General features: G+C 36.3%; 1 protein-coding gene across 1 annotated transcript in view; it reads left to right on the top strand.

The window, feature by feature from the left end:
• FAM19A5 (family with sequence similarity 19 member A5, C-C motif chemokine like) overlaps positions 1-1375 on the top strand; it is a 349274-nt gene extending 347899 nt beyond the window's left edge. Inside the window, exon 3 of the mRNA XM_018553894.1 lies at positions 1191-1375. Within this exon, the coding sequence (XP_018409396.1) occupies positions 1191-1375 (185 nt within the window). The remainder of the gene's footprint in view (positions 1-1190) is intronic.
• Positions 1376-13304: the final 11929 nt, after the last annotated feature.

The raw sequence follows: 13304 nt of genomic DNA, 5'->3' as shown, positions 1-13304 counted from the left end.
GAATCTAAACACCTTTGTAATGTGTACACACCCAGCAGGTGTTTGTTGGGTAAATTAGCTCTATGTTGTGTTGCTTGCGTTGATGAATGCAAGGAATATAAATGCATGAGCTAACCATTTTTGTCTAAACTGTGAAGCAGCATTATATATGCATCATGTGCATGATTTTTCCATATATGGCATTAGTGGAAATATGCTTTTAGAGACTTTTTGGTTGATAAATACGTTTTGCTGTGTGAAAATCACACACACCTGGTGTGTGTGTGTGTTTAGGTAAATAAATCACCCCCATTGTCTTTTAAATGTGCAGAGGGGTATTTATGCATGAATGTCATGTAAAATTGTGGGAAATAAACTATTAGGCTAATATAGTACCGTTCTCTAATTAAACAATAACATAAATGCTATATTTTTGCTATAGTAATATTAATGTTGATTTAAACATTTTAAAAGTTATAGTTCAGAATATAAAGAGGAATATATGTATTCAAATACAAAAAATACCTCTTTAGTATCTTTTTTTTAATTCTTTATTTTTGGACAAAAATGGTGGGGTACATTGAAAGAGAGAACATGCGGAGGCCACATGGTCTCACAAAATGTGTAAATAACAAACAGTGAGGCATATAGTATAAAACTCGATAACAGGTTGTAAGATCGGTTCAGGTAATTATATTTGCCCCTGCCCGTAAGGCATTTTATGGTAAACAAAAATAAACCAACATAACACACAAAACAAAATAAGAAGGGAACACTAAGTTGGGGTGGGTGGTCGGGTACAGCCCCACTAAATGGGAGACCAGCCCGAACACGGTCACTCCCCTTCATCACATACTAGGCAGACAGAGACAAACACTGACTCGCAAACCTAAAGCAAAAAGAAACGTAGAAAGAGCAGAAATGAAAGTAAAGATTGCAGTCCCGCTCCCCGGCGACCCCCAGCCCTATCATCCCCAGTGCCATATATCCTCCACTAATTGGGTGGCATGGTCGGGCCGCCCCCCCCGCATCCTCTCAGCACACTGTGATGAAAGCATCCGAGCACCTATTTAGTATCTTTAATGTTAATTGAAGAAATGATTTTAATTATGACTGGTAATGCATTTTTTTCATTCAGTAAGATATTATATAAGAAAATAAGTGTATCATAAGAACAAAAACACTTATGTTGTATTTTCTTCTTTCTACAGCTCGTATTATCAGAACAAAACAGTGGTGTGATATGCTTCCATGTTTAGAAGGAGAAGGCTGTGACTTATTAATTAACAGATCAGGCTGGACCTGTACGCAACCAGGTGGACGAATAAAGACAACTACGGTAATTATAAAAGAGGTCAAAAGGCAGAGCTTTATGCTGTATTCTGATATTTTATAAATGGATCATATAAAAAAAAAGTGACCAACACCATTGCCATTGCACTAAAGATCTAGGTATCATAATAAAATACTTTAAATGTTGTACAAGAAACAGCTTACAGAGGCAACATTTGTTTACATTAAAACCTTAAAGAAAACCTCCCCTGTTTCCCCAGCAGCACATACTCACATGTTCAGCTGATGGGAGCAAAGAAAATACATCAGAGCAGTTTTGAAAAGTGTGCATGCAGTTGGTTTACATGTTAATCCCTTCATATTTTATATGTTATTTTATGTAGGTATATGCTTTTCTGCTGTTATATCTGGGTGTCTCTTTTTATTCCATGTGTTAGCTACTAAATTAAATTGAACAAAATTGGAAAACTTCTTCCTAAAATTATTTCAGCAGTGCATGGAGTCCTTGTCTTAACAATCCCCGTAAATCTTTTCCAAAATCTAGCATTATTCCTAGACTTTACCGTATACTTAGCCCTAACGGAAACCAAAACCCTAACTCTTAAAGTGGAACTGAAGTCTGCTATACTTACCTTCTCTCCAGTGATGCAACGTCTGTAAAGTCCCTGAAAACTGACATCTTTGCCCAGTCTTCTATCCGCTTCAGTGCCAATGGCTATCTTGATTGGCCAGCCTGAGTTGACATGCATTCATACTGACACTCAAGAATACAGAGTATGTACACTGCATGGCACATTTAGGAGAAACATTGCTGGCAGACTGAAGAGGAGCATTTTTTAATTTTAGAAGAGTCAAACAAAGGGTGATTTACTAAAGGCAAATAGGTTGTTCACTTTGCAAACTTCACCTCATTCACTAAGCTAAAGTGAAAATTCCCTTGCAAAGTGAACAGCCTATTTGACTTTATTAAATCAAACCCACAGAGCCTCTTGTGCAGTAAAAGCCTGCCTGCCAGCAATTGTTCATCTTATGTTTCATTTAAATGTTAAAGCAGAAGATTGGTTACTTGCTTCTGTATGATCCTTTGATTAGGGTAGTCAAGTAATATTCTAATCACCATAATAATATGCCTTCAGTTGGGAAAATCAATATGTTTCCCAATGCTCTTATAAAGCGCATATGTAAATGAGGACCCCTAAAAAATAGACAGTCCCAGATAAATGAAATACAGCAAGATAACAGTATTTTAAACTAATATTACCAGTAATGAGCACATGAAAACATTTTGAGGCACTGAAAAAGCCCTTTTTTTATTAACGTTTGCTTAAAATATTTTGGGGAAAAATAAAGATGTTCTTCAGTTGATTTTACATATTTGCAGATTGTTTTCCACTTATGTTCATTGCTAATCTGTAAAGCTATTAAAGAAAAAAAGAAAACACTGGCTAACACATTATTCTTTGCTACAGGTGCAGAAGTAACTCCTATGTCCTGTCTTTGTCAGAGACTGTCAGAAACTGCCAAAGACAACAGGCAATTTATTAAAAGCTGATAGGTACTTTGATATATAACTGTCTTTAAACATAGCATCTTTACCCAGAACATTTTTTTCTGTTTCACAAGATTGATGTATTCTTTAGTTGAAGGTAACAATTGCAAGTGTAACACAAATGCATCTGAAGATTTGTTACCACGAAAAAATCTGAACATTTATTGTATGGTTTTGGTTTTAAAATTATTTTGGTGAAGTGTAGTAGCACAGTTACCCAGCATTCATTAGCAAAATATGATCAGATAAAATTCTATATTCGTTCTTGTTATTTTTTCCTAACATGATTAGATGGAAGATGCAAATACAATCTTCCTTGCTTTCTCATTAAAATACATTTATTTTAATACTGCACTCACTCAATATCAGTAGACCAATGGAAATTAATTTCAAACCTGAACAGCCTTTTAGGCCTGTTTTTCACAATAGAATTAAAATGCAGCTTTCAGTTTTCTGTACCTCCACCATTGACTGTCTGTTGGAGGATGGGGTACCCATATTGCAGCAAATATCACCTAAGATGTCAGAAAATGCAAAGAGGATCATAGTTTTAAGCTGCTTTAAATTAGATTTTGTTTTTATCTGAAATTATTTTTAGTTGCCGAAGTTACTGCACACCCTTTTATTGGATCTATTTAATAAGTCTCAAAGTCCTAAAATTGCAAACAAACTTATTTTATTCATCTTATATACACAAATACCAGCCCTCTTTGTAGGATAGTGTAGTAGTTAAAGTGTTTTAAAAGATTGTACCCATAAAACCACATCAATTTCTGCTTATGTAGTGGCTCAGACATGTGATTTTATGATTAATCATCTTCTTTTTGTTATGCGATTATCACAGGTTAAATGAACCTCAAAAATCACATTTTATTTGTCGCATTACCAAATGTTCTATACAGTTGAGAAAATAAATTAATTTTACTATCAAACTGTATATATTTTATCACTGATCCATTTCTGCCTAATTGTTATTTAATGAATTCTTTCTTATAGATGATACAATTTCATTGAATTGAACTTAAAAGTATATATGTATTATCTGTCTGCAAGTTATAAATTACTAGATAAACATATTGGGGTTGATTTACTAACCTTATAAACACACCACAAACGTGTATACACCTCTGCAGTGTGTTCCCTCCCAGCATGATCTATGGGTGGAATCTAAACACCTTTGTAATGTGTACACACCCAGCAGGTGTTTGTTGGGTAAATTAGCTCTATGTTGTGTTGCTTGCGTTGATGAATGCAAGGAATGTAAATGCATGAGCTAACCATTTTTGTCTAAACTGTGAAGCAGCATTATATATGCATCATGTGCATGATTTTTCCATATATGGCATTAGTGGAAATATGCTTTTAGAGACTTTTTGGTTGATAAATACGTTTTGCTGTGTGAAAATCACACACACCTGGTGTGTGTGTGTGTTTAGGTAAATAAATCACCCCCATTGTCTTTTAAATGTGCAGAGGGGTATTTATGCATGAATGTCATGTAAAATTGTGGGAAATAAACTATTAGGCTAATATAGTACCGTTCTCTAATTAAACAATAACATAAATGCTATATTTTTGCTATAGTAATATTAATGTTGATTTAAACATTTTAAAAGTTATAGTTCAGAATATAAAGAGGAATATATGTATTCAAATACAAAAAATACCTCTTTAGTATCTTTTTTTTAATTCTTTATTTTTGGACAAAAATGGTGGGGTACATTGAAAGAGAGAACATGCGGAGGCCACATGGTCTCACAAAATGTGTAAATAACAAACAGTGAGGCATATAGTATAAAACTCGATAACAGGTTGTAAGATCGGTTCAGGTAATTATATTTGCCCCTGCCCGTAAGGCATTTTATGGTAAACAAAAATAAACCAACATAACACACAAAACAAAATAAGAAGGGAACACTAAGTTGGGGTGGGTGGTCGGGTACAGCCCCACTAAATGGGAGGCCAGCCCGAACACGGTCACCCCCCTACATCACATACTAGGCAGACAGAGACAAACACCGACTCACAAACATAAAGCAAAAAGAAACGTAGAAAGAGCAGAAATGAAAGTGAAGATTGCAGTCCAGCTCCCCGGCGGCCCCCAGCCCTATCATCCCCAGTGCCATATATCCTCCACTAATTGGGTGGCATGGTCGGGCAGCACCTCCCGCATCCTCTCAGCACACTGTGATGAAAGCATCCGAGCACCTATTTAGTATCTTTAATGTTAATTGAAGAAATGATTTTAATTATGACTGGTAATGCATTTTTTTCATTCAGTAAGATATTATATAAGAAAATAAGTGTATCATAAGAACAAAAACACTTATGTTGTATTTTCTTCTTTCTACAGCTCGTATTATCAGAACAAAACAGTGGTGTGATATGCTTCCATGTTTAGAAGGAGAAGGCTGTGACTTATTAATTAACAGATCAGGCTGGACCTGTACGCAACCAGGTGGACGAATAAAGACAACTACGGTAATTATAAAAGAGGTCAAAAGGCAGAGCTTTATGCTGTATTCTGATATTTTATAAATGGATCATATAAAAAAAAAGTGACCAACACCATTGCCATTGCACTAAAGATCTAGGTATCATAATAAAATACTTTAAATGTTGTACAAGAAACAGCTTACAGAGGCAACATTTGTTTACATTAAAACCTTAAAGAAAACCTCCCCTGTTTCCCCAGCAGCACATACTCACATGTTCAGCTGATGGGAGCAAAGAAAATACATCAGAGCAGTTTTGAAAAGTGTGCATGCAGTTGGTTTACATGTTAATCCCTTCATATTTTATATGTTATTTTATGTAGGTATATGCTTTTCTGCTGTTATATCTGGGTGTCTCTTTTTATTCCATGTGTTAGCTACTAAATTAAATTGAACAAAATTGGAAAACTTCTTCCTAAAATTATTTCAGCAGTGCATGGAGTCCTTGTCTTAACAATCCCCGTAAATCTTTTCCAAAATCTAGCATTATTCCTAGACTTTACCGTATACTTAGCCCTAACGGAAACCAAAACCCTAACTCTTAAAGTGGAACTGAAGTCTGCTATACTTACCTTCTCTCCAGTGATGCAACGTCTGTAAAGTCCCTGAAAACTGACATCTTTGCCCAGTCTTCTATCCGCTTCAGTGCCAATGGCTATCTTGATTGGCCAGCCTGAGTTGACATGCATTCATACTGACACTCAAGAATACAGAGTATGTACACTGCATGGCACATTTAGGAGAAACATTGCTGGCAGACTGAAGAGGAGCATTTTTTAATTTTAGAAGAGTCAAACAAAGGGTGATTTACTAAAGGCAAATAGGTTGTTCACTTTGCAAACTTCACCTCATTCACTAAGCTAAAGTGAAAATTCCCTTGCAAAGTGAACAGCCTATTTGACTTTATTAAATCAAACCCACAGAGCCTCTTGTGCAGTAAAAGCCTGCCTGCCAGCAATTGTTCATCTTATGTTTCATTTAAATGTTAAAGCAGAAGATTGGTTACTTGCTTCTGTATGATCCTTTGATTAGGGTAGTCAAGTAATATTCTAATCACCATAATAATATGCCTTCAGTTGGGAAAATCAATATGTTTCCCAATGCTCTTATAAAGCGCATATGTAAATGAGGACCCCTAAAAAATAGACAGTCCCAGATAAATGAAATACAGCAAGATAACAGTATTTTAAACTAATATTACCAGTAATGAGCACATGAAAACATTTTGAGGCACTGAAAAAGCCCTTTTTTTATTAACGTTTGCTTAAAATATTTTGGGGAAAAATAAAGATGTTCTTCAGTTGATTTTACATATTTGCAGATTGTTTTCCACTTATGTTCATTGCTAATCTGTAAAGCTATTAAAGAAAAAAAGAAAACACTGGCTAACACATTATTCTTTGCTACAGGTGCAGAAGTAACTCCTATGTCCTGTCTTTGTCAGAGACTGTCAGAAACTGCCAAAGACAACAGGCAATTTATTAAAAGCTGATAGGTACTTTGATATATAACTGTCTTTAAACATAGCATCTTTACCCAGAACATTTTTTTCTGTTTCACAAGATTGATGTATTCTTTAGTTGAAGGTAACAATTGCAAGTGTAACACAAATGCATCTGAAGATTTGTTACCACGAAAAAATCTGAACATTTATTGTATGGTTTTGGTTTTAAAATTATTTTGGTGAAGTGTAGTAGCACAGTTACCCAGCATTCATTAGCAAAATATGATCAGATAAAATTCTATATTCGTTCTTGTTATTTTTTCCTAACATGATTAGATGGAAGATGCAAATACAATCTTCCTTGCTTTCTCATTAAAATACATTTATTTTAATACTGCACTCACTCAATATCAGTAGACCAATGGAAATTAATTTCAAACCTGAACAGCCTTTTAGGCCTGTTTTTCACAATAGAATTAAAATGCAGCTTTCAGTTTTCTGTACCTCCACCATTGACTGTCTGTTGGAGGATGGGGTACCCATATTGCAGCAAATATCACCTAAGATGTCAGAAAATGCAAAGAGGATCATAGTTTTAAGCTGCTTTAAATTAGATTTTGTTTTTATCTGAAATTATTTTTAGTTGCCGAAGTTACTGCACACCCTTTTATTGGATCTATTTAATAAGTCTCAAAGTCCTAAAATTGCAAACAAACTTATTTTATTCATCTTATATACACAAATACCAGCCCTCTTTGTAGGATAGTGTAGTAGTTAAAGTGTTTTAAAAGATTGTACCCATAAAACCACATCAATTTCTGCTTATGTAGTGGCTCAGACATGTGATTTTATGATTAATCATCTTCTTTTTGTTATGCGATTATCACAGGTTAAATGAACCTCAAAAATCACATTTTATTTGTCGCATTACCAAATGTTCTATACAGTTGAGAAAATAAATTAATTTTACTATCAAACTGTATATATTTTATCACTGATCCATTTCTGCCTAATTGTTATTTAATGAATTCTTTCTTATAGATGATACAATTTCATTGAATTGAACTTAAAAGAACATTCATGCTCCAATTGCTTAGTAGCTAACCTCACTAAAACTCTGTAATTTTATTGCTAAATTAGCTGAAGTGGGAAATTAAAGAGTTTCAAGAACCTAAAAAGAGAGCTCACAGTGAATAAAAGGTGTAATCACTCTGACACAGATTTCCATGCTTAGCTAGTAAAATATACCAACGATCTACATTCGACAAGGGAAGTGACTTTCTTAATAGACTTTATTTACAGATAAAGCAACAAAGCACTCCTCTCTATTAGCACAATTACATGCTATTTGAGCTAGAAATTAAATTAATTAGTTTTACCCAGAGATTGAACTGTTTTCATATTGCATTTGCAGATGTAAAGACATTTTGTCATATGAGATGTCAATATATAATCAATCAATACCTACAGCTCCTAAAAATAAACATACTTCTATACTATACTATACTATACTCACCTGATCTTGAGCGCTGTCCCCTGACTATGCAACTAAGCTATGAAAAGTTGCTTAGTCACAGTTCAGCATCATTCAACACATTTGCATTGAGCCCTAGCTGTCAATGTTCTGACTCCTACCCTGGGCTCACAGGAGAATGCTGCAGGGTGTGCTGCCATGTCATTATACAGGCACCAAGGAGGGGAGGATGTAAGTTCAAAGTTACATTTTGAAGGCTAAGGGGTTGATTTACTAACCTTATAAACACACCACGAACATGTATACACCTCTGTAGTGTGTTCCCTTCCAGCATGATCTATGGGTGGAATCTAAACACCTTTGTAGTGTGTACACACCCAGCAGGTGTGTTGTGCAAAGCCAAGCATGAATTGCAAGGTGATCTTGTGTAAATTAGCTCTATGTTGTGTTGCTTGCGTTGATGAATGCAGGAATGTAAATGCATGAGCTAACCATTTTTGTCTAAACTGTGAAGCAGCATTATATATGCATCATGTGCATGATTTTTCCATATATGGCATTAGTGGAAATATGCTTTTATAGACTTTTTGGTTGATAAATACGTTTTGCTGTGTGAAAATCACACGCACCTAGTGCGTGCGTGTGTTTAGGTTAGTAAATCACCCCCTAAGTGTCCTTTTACATTGTGCACTTTTGCTTCCTGCTTAGCTCCCCTGACCTAAAGAAACCCTCCCTTCCCAGCCTCAGATGCATACCTACCTGATATCAGACCCATAGCCATCTGAAATGTTGACAGCTTTAGTAGATGGTCTTATAGAAGTTTAGAGGGATCGACTGCACAGACATAGCCAGCAAGCATGGCTCTGAGATTAGGATAACTTTAAGTCAGGGGCTAGGCAGGAAAATTAAGTGCACTTTATGTGAACGTTCATTTATTATCTAAACTGACCCTACCCAGTTAGATTTTCTTGTATATGTGATTTGTGAGATCAGTCAAATTTGCCTATACCTATATAGTGTCTTTAAATACATTCAAATAAATTCCATTTGAGTAGAGGCTATTGGTAAATGTTATTGATCTGACAGATCTTTTTAAAACAAAATATTGTTGTATGTTGTCAGCATAAATTGTAAAAATCGTATAACTCTGGAAAGGCTTGTTGTTATGCACGTACTGGCAACACTGCTGATCCCACTTAGAAAGATGATGCCAACCTTTAATTTTAATTTCAAAGTCCCACATAAAGGTGTGTTGGATTATAGGTAATGTAAGATGAAAATGTTTAGGTGATGTTTTATTTTTTTCCAGTTAAAAAATTAAGCTGGGCTACATGAGACATTTTTAAAGTCAGAGATTCTAAAAACTTGTAAAAACTGCTTTTTTTTCCAGGAGTATATTATAAAATCATCTGACAGTTTAATGAATGCCATTGCTGAGTGATTCATATCAATTTCTCATTTAAATCTATAAAGAAATGAAGAAAGGATTAATAAATATTGTTTTCATGATGCAATTGAATTATGGCATTACTGCATTAAAAATCAACCATGTAGACAACACAGGTGTTTGCTAGACTAAAGCTTAACTACAGCCAAAATGTTTTTTGTTGTCATGGTAATAGTTAATAACATTTCTGTCAGGTTTTTATTTCTGTCTGTCATCCATTAGAAATATTTTCCCTTACTTTGTGTCCTCATGATGCCATTATAAAACATGGGGGAGGACAGTTGTTACTGGGACATGATGGCACTGAAAGAAATATTACTCTGTCAAAGTTTTGAACCCTTCCCAATCTACTAAAATGTGTTTTTGTTTTTGTCTTTGCCTCCACTTGAAAGATTTTGAATCACTTTGTTGGAGGATGTAAATATAGAGGATAGAAGGACTACCATAAAATTGTTATTTTATTAACATGCTCTGCATGTTCGGCTGAGCCGAAGTGCAGAGGGACTTCGACTCAGCTGATCCAACATCTGGATTGGCTGAGCCGAAGCTCCAGAAGCTCACTCACTGCCGTTCGCCCCCATGAGTGAGTGAATAACCGAATGCCACTGAGCGGCATTCAGCTCGGCTGTTCTGCTCGGTACTTCTGAGGTACCAAGCAGAATAGAAAATAAGTGAAATTAATGATTAAAAAAAGAGTTGAACAATGATTTTAAAAATGTAAATAAATAGGAAAAAAATTAAAACAGTTTAAAGAAAATTAAAAATAATAAAAGAAAACGCTGGCAAAGATCCCGGCAAAAGAGAAACAATTGGGCGCAGCTAGCAGTGACAGCTAGCTCCGCCCAGCTGTTTCCTATTGGCCGGTACCTGCCAGACTTGGCCAATAGGAAATGCATATGCCTTCGGCTTGGCTGAGCTGCTCGGCTGCCTTGGGCTGCTGTACTGGCTATTGTAAATAGCCTGTATTGTGAATAGCCTGTACAGCAGCCTTTCGGTTCGACTGAACCGAAGGGCTCCGGCGGCCGAAGAGAGACGAAGAATCCTTCCGCTCCATAGTGAATAACCCCCTATAGTTTATAATGAGAAGCTGGTGGCATAATGTTTCACAAAATGATAAGCTTAAGTTTTCTGTGTATTTGAATGTGGATTAGACATAATTAAGGGAATTTATCAAAATTGGAGCAGACAGAATCTGGAGCAATTGTCTATGGCAGCCAGTCAATGTCTCTCTTTCATTTTGAAGAGAGAAGGTAATTGTTTGCCATGGCAACTGCTCCGGATTTTGTCTGCTTCAGTTTCAGTTTTGATAAATGCCCCCCAATATATTAAATGCATATTTTGAAAGTTGGCTTGATGTAGGTGTGAAAAATCTTGAAACAAATACATATGACAGTAATACAATGTTAAAAAGTTATTAGCACGTCTGCACAATGGGTGTCAGGAGAAATCTATGCCTGGTTACCACCTAACGCAACAAAGCAAGTACTCAGCCTGCATATTGTTACAAAAATGATTTTTTAACACAACCGCTTACATTTATACAGCTTAGGAGCAATACAAATCATTTTCAGAATGAATACTGCTTAAGTGCCTAACTCTACTGCAACAGTCTTCAAGATTTTGAGCACATATATCCAGCAACTACCTGTCCCATAAACTGCCTGGCACACTAGCTGGAAAATTACAGTTCTTCACACTGCTTATAACATTTATCTCTCACCAATGATAGCTTTTTTATTACTATTTTGGTTTGGTGAGAGTTAGTTCTTTTAGGGAGGAATATAGTCACAACATCCTTACAACATTTGGCTCTATATAAAGTGCACTTTGAACTGTATCTTTCAGCAAAGAGTCACCCTAATATTTCACAACTATGTGGATACTGCCCTTTGTGGCCCTAAGTTATACTTTCTGTCCAACACCCAATAGGAGGGCAGGAGCTCTTAAGCATTAATAATCAAACCCACATATGACCGTTAATAGAAAGGAACTCCAGCACATCTGTGTTGTTTGTAGCTAGGTGGATGTTATAAAATGGAGCAAGTATATTTATGTTCTTATTGCATATAATTAATGTGTTCAATGGTGTTTATTATGGTGGGGACTACGCTATAAAAATATATATATATTATTTTTTTGTACTTTTTGTCAAGTAAATGTGAAGTGTCGCATATGAATATTTCAAAAATGTTTTACAGCCAGTGTTTACAGAGCTAAATTACTCCAACTCAAATTCATACATTCCCTGTCTGTATTATCTATATTTATTACTGGTCTTAAACCATTTAATTTGTGCATACATTGTTGAGCTGTATCTGTTGTAGAATTATCACAAAATACTGGTTAATAAATTAATAAAGTTCTGCTTCTACCTCTTTTACCACCAGAAACATAATGGTTATGGTGGAAAAATCTTCTTCCAGTGGGTCAGGTCAACAACCCTTATGACAGCTGCAGTCCCTTAGGCTATAAGCTCATGGTCACTTCAGGGACCATAAGCTTTTAGCAGATGAGTCCCCCAGCCTCTTCCATAAGCGTATAGCAGAAGAGTCACCCAGCCTCTGCCAATTCATGAATAGTTGTGATCAATGGTTGATAAGCCAATGGTCACAGCAATTCATAAAAATGTGACACGCTCTCTACTTGTGCTCTCTTCTGCCCATGGTCTTTTCTTGCTTTCTGTCCTGCTCTTGAGCCCACCCCCCAAACCTTTATGGAGATCATCCATGGTCTTGGCTTCTTGACGGTCATATTACTGGCTTCTCTGCTCTGGATGGCAAGCAGGGAGCTAATTAAACACGCCTGTCATATTTATCAATCTCTTTCTGTATGTAAATGAACATGGAAGAGCTTTGTACGGAGTGGCAGGCAGGAGGTGAGCAGGGGATTGATGTATATAGTGTCACCAATGCAATAAAATTAACAATAACATTAACAAAATAACATTATAGCAATAAAATAAAAAATACACAACCCCCCGCCAAATATTCACACAAATTACACACACATAACATACAGAGGGTTATTCACAAAGCTGCTGAAAGATCCAGCCGTAGCTTCGGCTGACCCTTCGGCTAGCTTAAGTTACGGGAGGCCTTCGGTTCAGTAGAACCGAAGGGGTGCTGCACGGGCTATTCACTATAGCCCGTACAGCTCCCGAAGTTGGCCAAGCGGGCCGAACGGTCGGCCATTGGCCGGCCGAAAGCCTGCTACTGACAGCTGGGCGGAGCCAGCCGTGATCTCATGGCTGGCTCCGGACAGTTGCACTGACAGTTCAGCGTCCCCTGGTTACCAGGTAACCAGGGGGACGCTGGACTGTCATGAGAGGTCAGCGGAGGAGCCGGCGGTGATATCACTGTCTAGTCTAGTGTGCCTTTTCTTCTTTCTGCAATAACTCTACCCTTATTTACAGAAAAAAAACCTACAGAGAAATTCCTCCCATGGAAGTGTTAATCCTTGGGAGGCTCAAATAAGTATTTATGAAACATATGGTGATGGTATGGAAAAAAGGAAAATGGATCACTCCTGATGCAGATTGGGGTTTTGGTCTTGTTCTGCAAAGGGTGTTTCTTCTATTCAATCAATGTTGTATGTGAACTTAATCAATGGAAAGAGATGATCTT

Source organism: Nanorana parkeri, unplaced genomic scaffold (assembly GCF_000935625.1).
Source record: "Nanorana parkeri isolate BGI_ZX_2015 unplaced genomic scaffold, ASM93562v1 scaffold133, whole genome shotgun sequence".
Classification (NCBI taxonomy): Eukaryota; Metazoa; Chordata; class Amphibia; order Anura; family Dicroglossidae; genus Nanorana; species Nanorana parkeri.
The sequence above is the reverse complement of the archived record's forward strand: the minus strand, read 5'-3'. Positions and strand labels throughout refer to the sequence as shown.